At 53.5% G+C, this 16,482-nt stretch overlaps 3 protein-coding genes across 3 annotated transcripts; 2 read left to right on the top strand and 1 right to left on the bottom strand.

The window, feature by feature from the left end:
- Positions 1–262: 262 nt before the first annotated feature.
- Positions 263–7,476, top strand: CPAR01_01333 (histone deacetylase interacting; the record flags this gene model as incomplete). The annotated part of the gene is made up of 8 exons (XM_060485622.1): positions 263–856; positions 943–1,002; positions 2,371–3,033; positions 3,434–3,534; positions 3,581–4,196; positions 4,274–5,125; positions 5,177–6,877; positions 6,931–7,476. 8 exons carry the CDS (start codon positions 263–265, stop codon positions 7,474–7,476), a joined length of 5,133 nt encoding a protein of 1,710 aa, XP_060356479.1.
- A 1,315-nt stretch (positions 7,477–8,791) lies between these two features.
- Positions 8,792–10,198, bottom strand: CPAR01_01332 (acetyl-CoA acetyltransferase; the record flags this gene model as incomplete). The annotated part of the gene is made up of 4 exons (XM_060485621.1): positions 8,792–9,803; positions 9,874–9,949; positions 10,012–10,061; positions 10,134–10,198. 4 exons carry the CDS (start codon positions 10,196–10,198, stop codon positions 8,792–8,794), a joined length of 1,203 nt encoding a protein of 400 aa, XP_060356478.1.
- A 512-nt stretch (positions 10,199–10,710) lies between these two features.
- On the top strand, positions 10,711–14,229 carry CPAR01_01331 (elongation factor Tu GTP binding domain-containing protein; the record flags this gene model as incomplete). The annotated part of the gene is made up of 4 exons (XM_060485620.1): positions 10,711–10,730; positions 10,792–10,901; positions 10,979–13,267; positions 13,667–14,229. The coding sequence occupies 4 exons, from the start codon at positions 10,711–10,713 to the stop codon at positions 14,227–14,229; spliced, it is 2,982 nt and encodes a 993-aa protein (XP_060356477.1).
- Positions 14,230–16,482: the final 2,253 nt, after the last annotated feature.

The raw sequence follows: 16,482 nt of genomic DNA, 5'->3' as shown, positions 1-16,482 counted from the left end.
GGAGAGCACCGCCCTGCGCAGCATCGGAGCATGGGTGATGTCATCCTATCATGCAGCCAATCGTCGCCCTTAGATTTCCAAAAATCTGGTCCCGTGGAGAAAATCCAAGGCCGCGAAGCCGCATCCGACGTGAAAGTGACGCGCGCCATCAGTGTAGTAGTTTCCAAGGCAAGTGCGACTGCATTGCTGCATTCCTGAACTGCGACGACGGGAATCTTAATTCGATACACAAATTCCCCTTTCCCAAATAACAAGAAGCATAATGAGACGGCCCACCGCCATAATACTTCTCTTGACCTGCACCGTAGTGACGGCCCAGCTCAGATCCCTTCCCGTCGAACGCTCCGGCCTCAACGGATACGCACCCCGCTTCTTCCGCCAGAAACCCATCGTAGAATCCGTAGACCCCGCCCCCGGTCCAGCCATGCCACCACCGCCGCCCTCAGACCCCCCCTCCTCTTCCGGCCCGGGCCAAGACGGAGGAGGAGGAGGCGTGAGGCTCTCCGACGTAATGGGCCGTGACCGGAGCATCAACGTCTTCGCCGGCTTCACGCGCGATATCGAATCCGCCTCGCGCCGCCTCGACGACCAAGGGCGCAACACCACCGTGCTGGCGCCCCTCAACTCGGCCGTCGAGAAGCTGCCGCGGAAACCGTGGGAGGATCCCCGCGACTACCAGCAGCTCGGCGCCGACGCCTACGAGGGCGACGACGGCAGGGATAAGGCGCAGAGGAACATTCAGCGGTTTGTTGAGGCGCACATGGTTGGCGTGAGCCCGTGGCCCGAGAATACAAAGGCCAAGACGATTGGTGATGATAGGGATGTGTGGTGGGAGACCAAGGACGGTGTTAAGTTCGTAAGTCGATACCATGCTGTCCCTTTCTTTCCTTTTCTGTTTTGTTATCAATTATGTCGATATTGGGAAACTGACGAATAGTTTAGATCCAGCCTGGTAATATTGAGGTAGTAAGTGTGGCGAGTACTGTTGCCAATGGCGAAGTGGTATGTGATCCCAATGCTTTCTTTAATATCCCGTACGGTTTACCTTGTCGGGCTGTGAGTAACCATCGCACATAGTGGATTATCAAGGAGGTACGGAACTATGCCTAAGGTACCGTAGTCAAACTTCCCTATGAGCTATGAGCCATGAGCGAGAGTCCGCTGGAACGGCCACTCCAATACCCTCTATAGGGTACAAAATTGTTTATTACCGTCACCAAGGCCCGTGGTGTGGCGGGGAATGTCAGCTCGTTCTGAATTGCCTCGCTCCCACGGGTCACGGGTTCGAGTCCCGGTTTCTACTTGTAAAAATCCTTGCATCGTTACACTTGAGGCTGGTAAGAGTCTCCTCGGATCTTTCGTAGGCTCCCTATAGGGGGCTGAGCTTTTGCTGAGTTGTTAGCTTTTGCTTTTGTTTGATGAATCGGCAAGTAAAGCGCGGATGAATAGGTAGATGAATGATCAGCGAAGAATAGTAAACGAATACCCAAACGACACGGTAGAATACAAGACATATAATAATGTTTCTCACTTCTTCAAGGCACCCACCTACACAGTTCAGGCAAACAATCGGAATCGATTGGAAGTCATGCTACGCAGAAGAGAAAGTTCAAGATTTAAATACATCAAGAATTCACAAGGGAGCTATTTTGAAAGACCAGTAATTGTGCGAACCAAACTCAACACCCTTCTGCCTGTCTACACAGTGACCCGAAATCGTAAAGCTCAAGGTTTTAGTTAATCCATCCAGGTGAGGGCATCGTTTCGTTTTATTCAGAGAAAATGGAACAATAACGTTGCCAAGAAGACATTCAACCTTGCAAAACAGAAACGACCAAATCGGACTGTAAGTGACAGCAGAGGCGCGAGGAAACCCCTCATATTGTCAAGTTTGCAGCATCAATGATAAGCTGTCGGCGCAATTTGAGAGGAAGAATGACTACTTCTGCCATTCGGACATAAAAGTGGACCGAGCATGATAAGATCGTTATCTGCACGTGATGTGCGGAAGAAGCCGCACCTGGGGGCTTCATTCCAATCAGCCGCGAAGGGGTTTGAGCAGCAGCTTCCAAGCTTGGAGACCACTACGAATTTTCCCTACCTACGTGACGTCCTCGTAGATCTACGATACTGTAATCTGAGATCAGACGTTGGATCCCCATGTAGACATCATACCATTGGTAGCATCAGTCTGTAAGTGTCTTCAGTCTCGACACGATCCTCGGTCGCAGAGGACTGGCGGGCGAAGCAAAGCTTGCGCGGTTGCAGAATCCAGCCACCCCCCTCAGACTCTTCGGGCGCAACTGAGGACAACCCCTCTCTACCCTACCTTCTCTCTACTCTATGCCAACGCGTCGCTAACGTTCGGAGTGGAAGAGGACGATCGATCTCAGGATGATGAGCGGGAAACCCGCTGACGAGGTGGACGCCTACGAGCGCGAGACCGAAAATCGTCGCCGCCTCCAAGAAGCCGAAGAAATGGAACGACGCGAACAAGAACAAGCCGAGAGACGCCGCCGAGACGGCTACCCCCCCGGCCCTCCCCATCACAGCAATGCTGGCTCTATCCCCATACACCAGCCCGTCGCATCTCGCGCGATGGGCGCAATCCACAGCCCCGGCGGCCTGCTCGCAAACCACGGCTCAGGCTCGTCCGGACCGCCCATGCCTCTCGGCGCCCCCTCGGGGCCTGGCGCGAACTTCGGCGGTCCCCTTCAACCCGATAACAGTAGACCTCCGCCGCACGGGGGTCCGAATAACCCCAATACCCAGCACCAGATGTTCGCGCCGATCCCGCACACGACCGTCCCCCCCAGTAACTCCCTAGGCACTGCCAGCGGTGGTCCACCTGTTTTTGGGGGGCCGCTACAGCAGCGCGAGGGCCAACCTCCGATGCAACAAGGACCTCCTTTCGGTGGCAGTGGTGGAAATACTGGAGGCGCTGTCCCCGGTGCTGCTGGCGGTCAAAGTCAAGGGCCGCCAGGTCAGCAAGGCCAAGGCGGCATTGCCCAAGGCCAACAACCCATCTTGAATGTAAGTTGAAATAAGTCATTTGTAAACTTGCCAGATGAAGAAGGAGGCAGCCGCGAACCCTTTGCCGATGCTCTTACCTGTGGCTGGACGCATCCAAAGTGGAAACCGATGTGGGCTGGTGCGCCGATACGGCGCATGTTGCCCAGGCAGGATGCAGTGCCGCCCCGCGTGCATATTCCGTCCTTCCATCTCGCTAGGTCCATTTGCGCATCGCCTTGTCTTCATCATCTTCCCATCTACCCAGTTCCCCCCAAGAACCATGCGCATCAAATTCTCCTCTCTGTAGCCTGCAAACCCAATGCAACCGCGGTCATGGATACGCCCATCATGGTCAAAGTAAAGCTTGGTTTCGGGTTAAATGTTTTGTTTGTCATCGGTCAGAGCTAACTATGAATGGTAGGATGCCTTGACGTATCTTGACCAGGTCAAGGTACAGTTCCACGACCAGCCAGACGTGTACAATCGGTTCCTCGACATTATGAAAGACTTCAAAAGCCAGGCGTATGTGATTAATCCGTTGTTCAGGTGACACAACTGACCAAAGCAGCATTGACACTCCTGGGGTCATCAATCGCGTCTCGGAGCTATTCGCTGGTCATCCGAACCTGATCCAGGGCTTCAATACCTTCCTGCCACCAGGATACCGGATTGAATGCGGCGCTGGCAACGACCCTAACACCATCAGGGTCACCACCCCTATGGGCACAACTGTTCAGTCCATTGCTGGCCGAGGAACGCAGGTTGAAGGTCATTCACACCCTAACGGTGCTTCTCAGCCGCTCTTTCCTCAGCGTGGAAACAATTGGCAACAGCAGCAGCAACAGCCTCAGCAGCAGCAACAGCAACAACAACCGCCGCCCCAGCAGCCGCAACACAGCATCGAGAGCCCTGAAGCGAACTTTAGTGCGCCTGCGTTTATGAACCAGGGTCACGTCGCGCCTTTCGAGGGTCCTGGTGGAAGTCAGCAGCGTGGTCCTCCGGCGCAAGGCGCTGCCCACGCGAACAACGCGCAGCAGCCTCCTCGCAATGCGCAAACCCCTACTCCGGTAACGGGACCCGCAAATCTGAACGGCGCGACCAACCAGCAACAACAACAGGCAAACCTGGAGCGCCGTGGGCCGGTAGAGTTCAACCATGCCATCAGCTACGTGAACAAAATCAAGGTCAGTCTAACTGGACTTTTTTCTTGCTATCCATATCCCGCTCCAGTCTGAGGCCTCGCGCACTAACCACGCCGCAGAACCGCTTTCAGGATAAGCCTGAGATTTACAAACAATTCCTTGAAATTCTCCAGACTTATCAGCGCGAACAAAAGCCGATCCAGGACGTGTACGCCCAAGTCACGACTTTGTTCCACACTGCACCTGACCTACTCGAAGATTTCAAGCAGTTTTTGCCCGAATCTGCTGGACAAGGAGGAAAGGGAACACCCGGACGGCCTGGCGATGAGCTTCCGCCTGGCCCTGGCCCTAACCAAACACCTCAGCCGACTATGAGCGGCCAGAAGATGCCTCCCTTGGGAAGCTTTGCTCCCCCAAGTGCCTCCAAGGAAAACAACAAGAAGCGACCTAGAACTGACAAGCAGACGCCCGTTCCTGCGCCGCCCATCGTGGAGGCTGCTGTCTCAGCCAACCGAGCTGTTACTGGCGCTCCTCCCCCTGCGGCCGTCAACAACAAGCGAACCAAGATGTCTCACAACAAGGCGCTGGCTTCCGATGCCCCCGCGGTTGAGCCGACACTGACGCCGATATTGCCAGAGCCTTTGGGACCTCCCGCGTCGACCACCTCGAACTCTGATGAGATCGCCTTCTTCGAGAAGGTTAAGAAGTACCTCAGCAACAAGACGTCTTTCAACGAGTTTCTCAAAGTCTGCAACTTGTTCAGTCAATCCATCATCGACCGCAACACAGTGTTTCACAAGGGCAGCGTCTTCTTTGCCGCAAATCCCGAGCTGTTAGGTTTCTGGAAGGCGTTCCTCAAGTACGAGCCGCATGACGAAATCGTCGATAACAGACCCGCGCCTCCGAGCGGCAAAGTGTCATTAAGCAACTGCCGAGGCTATGGGCCTAGTTATCGTCTTCTTCCCAAAAGGGTATGTCAGCCAGACTCGTTGTCTTATTTGCACTCGCTAACCATTAATCAGGAGCGTCTCAAGCCTTGCAGCGGCCGCGATGAACTCTGCAATTCCGTGTTGAACGACGACTGGGCGTCGCACCCAACCTGGGCCTCTGAAGATTCCGGATTTGTCGCGCATCGTAAGAACGGCTTCGAAGAGGGTTTGCATCGCATCGAGGAAGAACGCCACGACTACGACTTCAATATCGAGGCAAACCTCAAGTGCATCCAACTCTTGGAGCCTGTCGCCCAGCAAATCAGCGTCATGTCGCCTGCGGAGAGAGAGCACTTCCAGATGCCGCAGGCTTTGGCTGGACACAGTACCTCGGTCTTCAAGCGTGTCTGCAAGAAGATTTATGGTGAAAAAGGTCCCGAAGTCGTCAACGACTTGTTCACCAACCCGCTGAATGTAGTCCCGATTGTGTTGACCAGAATGAAGCAAAAGGATGAGGAATGGCGCTTCTCACAGCGTGAATGGGAGAAGGTGTGGCATGCTCAAGTTGAGCACATGCACCTCAAGAGTCTCGACCATATGGGCATCCTCGTCAAGCAGACCGACAAAAGGAACCTCTCAGCTAAACACCTTGTCGACGTCATCAAGACGAAGGCCGAGGAGCAGAGGCGCCAGCGCAGCTTGAAGGGCAAAGCCCCGCGTCATCAGTTGGTTTGGGACTTCAACGACAAGAAGGTTGTCGTTGAGCTGCTTCGTCTGATGATGCTCTACACTGTCAGCAGTGGTCAGCATAGCGTGCCAGAGAAGGAGCGCATTGCCGACTTCTTCGAGACATTCATCCCTGCATTCTTCGATATTCCCGAGGAAGAATTGGAGGGTCGTCTACCGAGGCTGCAAGATGTATCGGAAGAGGATGAGACTGAAGAGGCCGTCCCTACCGAATTGACTAACGGCCGCAGCCGCCGTGCCGGTAGAAGGGGTGATTTACTCCGTGGCGTGCTCGATCCTGGCCGCAACGGCTCTAAGCCGCGTGCGCAAAAGGAGGGAAGCGCGGCGTCTGGCAGCAAAGAGACGACACCCGAAGTTGGGTCAGCGAACGAGGAAGAAATGCCCGATGCTCCCGAGGATGGTACTGGCCCCGACGTGTCTAACGACCGCTGGATGCCGATTGTTCCGCAGCCTATAGTCACGACTGGGGACGATGCTCTCCTCACCGCTGATGGTGAACTGAAGGCTGATGGCTTCTTCTCGCGGCCTTGGCACAACTTCTTCTGCAACCAAACCATATTCGTCTTCTTCAACGTGTTCCAGACGATTTATACCCGTCTCAGAGATGTTAAGGAGAGCAAGGAGAGCGTCGTCGAGGAGGTCAACCGCGTCAATCGACCTCGTCCCGCCAAGGATATTGGCTTGGCCGACAACACCCTCAACTACTTCGGCCCTCATGACGACCCTGAGAGCTTCTGGCCGAAGACCCTTGAGCTTGTTGAGGAATACATCACCGGCGATATCGACGAGGTCCGTTACCAGGATGTTTTACGCCACTACTACCTTAAGAGCGGTTGGAAGCTGTACACCATTCAGGACCTCCTCAAGACTCTGTGCCGTCTCGCTCTCACCTGCAGCAGCACTGATGCGAAGGAGAAGACTCCGGACCTCATTCAGCAGTACCTCCACAGCCGAGAGAAGGAAGAGACAAACTACCAGTCAGAGATCGCTGCCCGCAAGTACGCAGAGAAGTGCGTCAAGGACGGCGAGATGTTTGTCATCTGTTGGGTAAGTCCACTTGAACACCACTTTCTCTATCTTGTTTCTAACACATTTCACAGTTCCCGCTCAAATCGGAAGCCTCTGTCCGTTGGCTGCAGCGTGAAGACACCACCTTCTACATGGATGAGATGAAGGCCAAGGATCGCTGGCAATACTACATCTCGTCCTTCATCCAAGTCGAGCCGACAGAAGGTGTACCACGGCACAAGCTCCAAAAGACAGTGTTGGCCCGGAATCTTCCTTCTAGCGACGAGAAGTTTGAGGACAGCCACATTCCCAAGCCCATCTCGTTCGATGAAGACCTTTCCATCAGTATCTGTCTGAACTCGAGCAAGATGGTGTGGAAGGCTGGTACATCTGAGTACTTTGTCTACGACAACGTTCCCAAGGACAAGGAGGGCCAGGAGCGACACCTCGAGAGGCTCAAGAATGCGAGTAACAAGCGCGACACGAAGCTTCGCGAGAAGTTTGTCTTCAACAGCCCCTGGATGAAGGGCATGAGCCAGTCCGACGTACAAAAGTCCAACGAGGGATGGTCAAAGTGGCTCAAGGATGGCATCGCACCCGCCTCGGACGCAGGGGACGCAATGGACACCGCAGAGTAGTGAAGTGGTGATCCAGCGGAACCGGCGTTTTTAGGTGGCGCGGGCAAAGAAGTTGGCAACATGTGTGAGATCGGAGACAAGATGGGCGAAGGCTGAAAGTTCACAATTACGAAGATACCAGGCGGCATAGCGGTGCAGAGCGGCATGGCTGCCATGTTACCCCAACTTTACATGGATTTGGTCTTCTCTTGATGCCCTGACCACGATCGTTGAATCCGTGGAACGGGTTGGCATGGGAATGGCGTGGGAAAGGTTCGGCGTTACATGACTCCTTTTTTTTTCCTAATTTTTCGACCTGATTGCAGAAAGAAGAGTAGAGTGGGGAGGCTTTGGCAGATGATTCTCTCTTTTTTCACGGACATTCATCATGAGAGAGAGCGAGATGCGCCTCCTTTTGCGACTCATTCCTTTTCAGTCTTCTCCTTCCTGCAAATGTACAATAATTGTAGTTGCGCAAAATAAAAAAGGTCTTGCAAGCATTAAATCTCGATTCAAACTTTGTACCTGTTCGTCACTTCAAAAGTCCCAGGTACCTTACATGGCATCGGGTAGTAGCGAAGTAAGTCCCACACCTTCGGGGCCGATGTCGCGGCGTCGACGCTTCGGCCACCGCGTCAATTATGCACGAAGCCGCAAAAGTCTCTTCTTCACAACGCAATAAGTAGGTATTGCAGGAAATGGGGAATTGACACAGCCACAGTTCCAGTTGTCTGCTTGTAAATTCTTCTTTAGGAGGGGCCGAAGATGTAACACGGGTGGATCTTATCAGATCATCTAATCAGTCAAATCTCCCAGGATCTATCCGAGAACGGTGCATGAGGAAGCGCAGAAAAACGCAAGAAAAAGACGCAAATCACGGCAGCCAAGTGGGCACTTGTGGTCTTAGTCTCTAGGTAAGGTGTGGTAAGGAAGAAGTTTTTGCGGTCGTCGGATTCGTGATATTAGGTAAAAAGATCTGCAATGGCCGCCCATTGCGCTATATCTAAAACTTGGTATACTTTTGTCTTTTTTTGTCCTTTTGAGGTTTTTAAATTTTCCTTCGGTAGTCTTGGAGCCCGCCCATCGGCTCATGTACCATGACGCGAGACCAAAAAACAAAAAGTGGTGTGCGTCAAGTCTTCTGCAGTCTGCACAACCACCAGCGTCACATGCGGCAAAGCCGCTGACTCTGCGCCTGTGTACGTGGGTGCTCGACGGGGTCACGGCCCCACGTTCCTGCCAATTACTTGATTTGGACCGTACGAACTCGGAGCTCCGAGACTTCTACTTTTGGGAGAGGGGGAATCTTGAAATTCTGCTGTAATTGAGTGTCCGTCTATTGTAGGCTCTCAATGACAATGGCGGAGGCACCACCGCCACCGTTGCAGATACCGGCAACACCAATCTTGGCCTTCTTCTCGCGAAGGACGGTCGAAAGGGTGGTGACGATGCGAGCGCCGGAGCAGCCGAGGGGGTGTCCGATGGCGACGGAGCCACCAAAGACGTTGACGGTCTCGGGGTCGAGGTTCAGGAGCTTAATGTTGGCGAGGGCAACGACGGAGAACGCCTCGTTGATCTCGTAGAAGTCGACGTCCTTCTCAGTAAGGCCGGCGTGCTTGATGGCCTTGGGGATGGCCAGCGCGGGGGCAATGGTGAAGCGCTCGGGCTCGCGGGCGGCATCGGCCCAGCCGCGGATCTTTGCGATAGGGGTGACGCCGAGCTCCTTCACCTTGGCCTCGGACATGAGGACAACAGCAGCAGCGCCGTCATTGAGGGGAGCGGCGTTGGGGGCGGTGACAGTGCCGCCGTTGGGAATGAAAGCCGGGCGCATGGCCTTGAGCTTGTCAATGTTGAGGTTCTTGACCTCGTCGTCGCGGTCAACCTTGATAGCGGGCTTGCCACGGCCGCCGGAGACCTCGACAGGGGCAATCTCCTTGGAGAAGACACCGGCCTCGGTGGCAGCCTGAGCCTTCTGGTAGGTCTTGATGGCGTACTCGTCTTGCTGCTCACGGGTGAACTCGTGCTCCTTGGCGCAGAGCTCGGCGGACATGCCCATGTGCTCCTTCTTGCCGTAGGCGTCGGTAAGACCGTCCTTGAGGACACCGTCAACGAGGGTCTGGTCGCCATACTTGGCGCCGTTGCGGAGGACGGGGAGGTAGTGAGGAGTGTTGGACATGGACTCGGTGCCACCGGCGACAACGATGTCGGCGCTGCCAGTGAGGATAGTCTGGGCACCGAGGATGATGGCCTTCATTCCCGAGGCGCACACCTTGTTGACGGTCGTGGCGGCGACGCCCTGCGAGAGGCCAGCTCCGAGAGCGCATTGGCGGGCGGGGGCCTGGCCGAGGCTGGTTTTCGGTCAGAATACGTAAACATCGTATGGGTAATTATAACCCTTCATATGTGCGTGAGACGTACTTGGCGGACAGGACGTTGCCGTAGTAGACTTCCTCGACATCCTCGGGCTTGATCTGGGGGACTCGCTCGACAGCAGCTGTGGAGGGGTGAATGTTAGCTTGCCCCGCGTCTCGGACCGTTGATAAGACATTTACATACCCTTGATGGCGTGAGCACCCAGCTGCGTGGCGCTCAGGCTAGACAAAGAACTGAGAGAAGATAGTACGTTAGCTTCTCGGTCAAGCGGTCAAGATAATATTGTCGAGTGAGCTTATTCGTACCCCAAGAAAGAACCAACGGGGGTTCTGGCAGCAGAGACGATGTAGACGGGGGGAAGGTTGGCCATTTTGAAGGTGGATAGGTTGGATGTTTGGGTTTGGATGAAAGAAGGAGAGTTTCTTCAAGGATGAGCCGGGAACCGTTCCTACTTAACTGTGAAGAGAGAAGGAAGTAAACAGTTTTTTGTTGGGCAAGTGTCACTAATCAGAAAGAGCTGCTTCCAATCACCCCTCGCCGCCTTTTTGGATGTTTGGTGGGGTTGCTCCGACCCTGCACCGCTGCGGTGGCTTTGTCCACAGCTGGGACCTTGTGGCGCAGTAGGTAAGGTAGCTCTCTGTCGGAGGTCCCCTGTCCCAAGCTCCACTGTACCTGCTTGACTAGCGTTGGCCGTGCGACCAATTGACATAGCTTCAGCCACTCAGCCTTGCAGCCACACTTCTAAATTAGCCACAATGTAGCCTTGCCAGAAACTTTGCGCCGCCGTCATGCTGGGAACGCGACTGCGCGTGGACTAGAATTTCAGCAGGCTTCTAGCAACCCACGACAAAAAGTTCATCTCCTGCACCCCTAGACGCCAAGATGGATGATTTATACGACGAGTAAGTAAACATATCATTATTTTGGCCGAGAATATAGTTCGACTGACAATTGTTATCATAGGTTCGGTAACTTCATCGGCGAGGATGTCGGCTCTGAAGAGGCGTCTGAACGAGGGGCGGAGGGCGATTACGTCTACGGCGATGATGCTAGCGAGGCGCCCGCACCCACTGGTCAAGAATTGATGGAAATTGACGGCATGTATATCTTGCTTTTGCGCCGATGGAAGTCAACTAACCTGGGGGAACAGATGACGGCCCATCAAATGCGATCATCCTGCACGAGGACAAACAATACTACCCGACGGCACAGCAAGTATACGGAGATGAAGTCGAAGTTCTTGTACGAGAGGAAGATGAGCAGTTGCTCTCGCAGCCGATCATAGCGCCCGTCGAGCAGAAGAAGTTCAACATCGAAGAGGCCGACCTACCACCCGTATTCTTTGAGCGCAGCTTCATGACAGACCTCATGAACTTCCCCGATCAAATACGGAATATTGCGTTGGCAGGACACCTCCATCACGGAAAGACAGCATTTATGGATATGCTGGTGTTGGAAACCCATGATATCACAGACAGGCTCGAGCGCCGGGTCGGCAAGAAGAGAGACGAGCAGCTGAGATACACCGACGTCCACGTTGTGGAACGGGAAAGAGGCGTATCGATCAAGGCTTCGCCCATGAGCTTGGTTCTTCCGAGTTCCAAAGGAAAATCCCATCTGATTAACATTCTGGATACCCCCGGCCACGTCAACTTTGTTGATGAGGTCGCAGCCAGTCTGAGATTAGCCGACGGAGTCTGTCTAGTTGTCGACGTTGTGGAGGGCGTTCAGGTCAACACGGAGCAAATCATCAAGCATGCTGTTCTGGAGGATATCCCGCTGACGCTCATTGTCAACAAGATGGACCGCCTCATCTTGGAGCTGAAGCTGCCGCCCAAGGATGCCTACTTCAAGCTTAAGCACGTCATCGAGGAGGTCAACACGGTAATCGAAAACACTATCCCGGGCAAGGGCGAGGAAAGACGGATAAGCCCCGAGAAGGGCAATGTTCTTTTTGCTTGCACGGACATGGGGTGGTGCTTCACTCTGCAGTCATTCGCGAAGATGTACGCAGACACGTACGGCGGCATCAACACCGAGGATTTCGCGAAGAGATTATGGGGCGATATCTACTTCAACCCCGAGAAACGAAACTTCACCCGCAAGCCGCTAGAGCCACGATCGAGCCGATCCTTTGTCAACTTCGTTCTGGAGCCTATCTACAAGATCTTTACGCACACGATCAGCGACAGCCCAGAGGAATTGAAGGTTGTCTTGGGCAGCCTCGGCATCACCTTGAAGCCTTCTCAGTACAAGGCTGACGCTAAGGTGCTGTTAAAACTGGTCTGCGAGCAGTTCTTCGGTCCCTCAACAGGATTCGTCGACATGATCGTAGGCCACATCCCCTCACCTGACCAGTCTGCGGAGAAGTACTTGGAAAAGTACTACACTGGCCCTCTGGATACGAAGTTGGCTCAGTCCATGAAGGCTTGCAACCAAGACGGTCCGCTGGTAATTCACGTAACAAAACTTTTCAGCACCGCAGACGCCAAGAGCTTTTACTCGTTTGGTCGCGTGCTAAGTGGCACTGCTCATCCTGGCTCGCAAGTCCGAGTTCTTGGGGAGGGATACTCGATAGATGACGACGAAGACATGGCTATGGCAACGATTTCTGACGTCTTCATCGCAGAGTCGAGGTATAACATTCCGACGGACGGCGTGCCGGCGGGCAATTTCGTACTGCTCGGTGGAGTCGACAACTCCATCGTCAAAACGGCAACACTGATCCCGCCGAAGCTTGAAGATGATGAGGATCCTTACATCTTTAAGCCTGTCACACATTTCACCGAGTCTGTACTCAAGGTAGCCGTCGAGCCCATCAACCCGTCAGAATTACCCAAGATGCTTGACGGCCTGCGGAAAATCCAAAAGAGCTATCCGCTCATTACTACGAAGGTTGAGGAATCGGGAGAACACATCGTCTTGGGCACTGGCGAATTGTACATGGACTGTGTTCTCCATGACCTCAGACGCCTCTACGCCGATATGGAGATTAAGATTTCGGATCCAGTAACTCGCTTCTGCGAGACAGTCGTTGAGCAGTCAGCGACCAAATGCTACGCCATCACGCCGAACAAGAAGAACAAGATTACGATGGTTGCCGAGCAGCTAGATAAGGGCATCTCGGAAGACATTGAGTCAGGCAAGGTCAAGATCAAGGACCCTATTCGCAAGACAGCCAAATACTTCGAAGACACCTATGGATGGGACAAGCTGGCAGCGAGAAGCATCTGGGCATTTGGTCCCGATGAGATGGGCCCTAACATTCTGCAGGACGACACGTTGCCCTCAGAGGTAATGTCTCCTCCCTCCGCTTTCAGACAAATAGGCAATGGGCTAACAAAACTCAAGGTCGACAAGAAGCTCTTGACGACGGTCAAGGAAACCATTCGCCAAGGCTTCAGCTGGGCAACTAGAGAAGGGCCCCTGTGCGAAGAACGTGAGTCCTTATTTCCCTTACCCCTTGTTAGCATCCGCCTCCTGTCTATTGTCTTGTCCTTGGAACCTTCCTGGTATCCTGCCATTGGTCCCCAAGCAGGCGGGACTAGCTCCCGGGAGGGTCCTACACACATGGGACCGGGGTTGGGGTTGGGTTTTTGGGCATGGCTTGCATTCGCAGCGAGACTATGGTCCCCTCATCTTACCCCGACCTGTCAAAAACAAAACCTGCTTCTGCGCACGAGACCTCATTCAACAACCATGCCTTTTAGGAGGGGGCTGTGGTCGACCGGGGATGGGGGCACGGCCCTTAGCAGATATCTAGTCCCCACATCAGGCCATTCCCCAACCTTTACTCACTCACCGGTAACCAACCGCTAACGATACCTGCTCGCTACAGCCATTCGAAATACAAAGTTCAGGATCACGGATGTGTCGTTGGCGTCGGAAGCTATCTTCCGGGGAGGCGGTCAGATCATCCCCACTTCCAGGCGGGCCTGCTACTCTTCGTTCCTGATGGCCTCCCCTCGACTGATGGAGCCTCTGTACTCCGTCTCTGTGACTGGCCCTGAGGACTCCGCAACAGAGGTCTATACAACGTTGGCTAGACGTCGTGGCCACGTCCTTCAGGATGGACCTGTGGCCGGCACGCCTCTCTATCGCGTCAACGGTCTGATTCCTGTCATCGACTCCTTTGGCTTCGAGACGGACCTGCGCATCAAGACCAAGGGCATGGCCATGGTCAGCTTGACGTTTGACAGTTGGAGCATTGTGCCAGGTGATCCTCTCGACAAGGAGGTTATCCTGCGGCCGCTGCAGCCGGCAAGTGCACAAGCTACGGCCAGAGACTTTGTGCTGAAGACGAGAAGGAGAAAGGGTCTCAGCGAGGACGTGAGCGTGGCAACATTCCTGGAGCCTGAGTTCTACCAAAGCCTCATGGAGAGTGGCGCTCTTGGCGACTAAAGGGTTATTCAGTAGCGTGTGGTGGGAGAGCAGCAGTATGCAGGAATGTAGCAAGGTCAGCGGTTCTAACGATGCGGCTGTTGAGACAATACGGTCAGGCGCTTGCTTATGGGCCAGTAGCCATGCAAGTCGCCAAACAAGGGCTCAAGAGAATGGAGAGCGAATGGGCTCACGTGTGATGAGGCAGCGAGGTTTGTGGGCATCTGCGAATAGATGAGCCACCTATGAGACAACTCGGGCCGTTGTGTATACCAAAAACTACTGAGAAAAAACAGGGGAACGAGCGTCTTCCACCTTTCTAACTTAAGAAAAGATGGTGTCTGGTTTCGTAGACTTATTATTCCCCGCTCCAGTGCCCATGCTTGAAGACGCGGGTCTAGACCAGCCAGGCGAATGAGGGCGTAATGGTGTGCGCAAAGGGGGGCGTATTTCAATTCCCCCAATCTATGTACTCAGTATCCCTCCTTCGAGAGAGAAGGGGGTAAAGAAAGGGGGGGAGGAGTTGGCGGAATCGTGTCTCAAGTTCTTCCTTATGCCATCCTGGAAGGTGGTCTGCCTTCGGGGACCTTGCGGGCACCGGTGGCCGAAGACGAGGGGGCTAGGATCGGCGTCCGGCGCCGGGCGAGCCCGCATTAGAAGAATACGTGTGCGGCTTTGCCGTGTGCATCTACTTGCTGTATGTCTCGTCGAAGCACTCGCTCATGCCCGGGTGCTCGGGATAGCTTTCCCCCACACTCGATTGAATTATTACATGTAAATCATAGACGTTCCCGAGAAAGGTTTTTTATGTTCAGCGGGCTTGCATGCAGTCAGTCAGTCGCTTCTACCTTAGCCATGCATGCATGTTCTCCAAAGTTCGTTCTGTCGAGTGAGTTTCCCAACCCCACGCGTTTGAGCAAGACAGCATAGCCATCGACTCCGGATGATCCAAAGAGAGAAAAAGTTACGGTGATGATACTCTTTACTTGCAGAAACAAATTTTGCAAAATAACAAAAGCGAAATTGCCCAGAGGCGGATTCGAACCGCCGTCAACACGGATCGCTGTATAGAAGAACCACAACGTATCATCCTAACCAACTAGACGATCTGGGCCAATTTTCGGGACACGGAGAAACCGGATCCTTGCTGGCGATTCCCGGGCCGGAAGGGACCCATCTAGCGAGCTCGCAGAGCCGGAAAGTTCTCGCGTTGGATTCTGTATCAAAATCGAAAGGAATCTAAGAGAGCAAATTGCAGGTGCAGAGGTCTTACGTTTCCAATGGATTATTGGTGACGTGAGCAGTGAGAGGTTAGGTTCTAGAAACGGTGAGGCATTTTTGCGTAGGCAACTTCACATCGAATTTATATCCATTTTGCTCTCGTCAATTTTCATTCACCTGATTCAACGTAGATGACGGGATAGACCTACGGATTAGTCAAGCAGAAATCCATCGTCTAGTGCAAATGAGGACTCCGCCTCTCCATCCCGACAGTATCAACCTAGGATGTGCCCTCATGATGTCCTTGCTACCTGGCGAATGACAAGTTTCCGATGGCCCTACCTTGGGGTTTGTCTTGCATCGACTTGGTATGAGAAACAAGGCAATGAATGGTACAATGTTTAATTTCCAGACTCTCGGCGTCTTGAATCCACACCGAGAAGCTTTCTTGGCAAAGAATCGAAACCATGAAGCTTGCAGATATTGCAAAGCCACGGCGACCATACGTCCACGTTACACTCGTAACTACAAGGCCGTGTATAGCCTGCGCGCTTTAGATCTGTCTCCGGTCGAGACAGGTCCAAGAACGCGAGATGCAGAATCATTTTGCCCATGACGATTGTTCGACATCGGCTCTTGGATGTGGGAAATTCCCATGGGCGGCTTGGCTCCGAGCTGACTGCAATGATAGACTTGTGAATCAGTGCGGTGAGCCCTTTTACCCTGATTGATAGTTTTGACCTGTGATGCCATTAGTGACTGAGAACATTGATGGCCAGCACTTTAGACAAACCCTCAAGGTATCGTCCTCCGCTCCATCGTGTTCTGAGGTATGATATTTTCCTGTTCATTTTGAGTATCGTCTTAGACGTGTCATTGACTTGGCATGAGATATGATTACCTCACGAAGAGGCATATGTAAACGTAGGAACTCCGCAATAATCCTGCGCCTTCAGCCACATGACCGCCCTTCAGATACTCCAGTTTATGGTCTGTACTCCATAGACATGAGATGACAAGAGTTGACAGCACGGAGATGTTCACATCCGTAAC

This window comes from Colletotrichum paranaense (genome assembly GCF_030867605.1).
Source record: "Colletotrichum paranaense strain IMI 384185 chromosome Unknown Scaffold_1.1, whole genome shotgun sequence".
Lineage (NCBI taxonomy): Eukaryota > Fungi > Ascomycota > Sordariomycetes > Glomerellales > Glomerellaceae > Colletotrichum > Colletotrichum paranaense.
The sequence above is the reverse complement of the archived record's forward strand: the minus strand, read 5'-3'. Positions and strand labels throughout refer to the sequence as shown.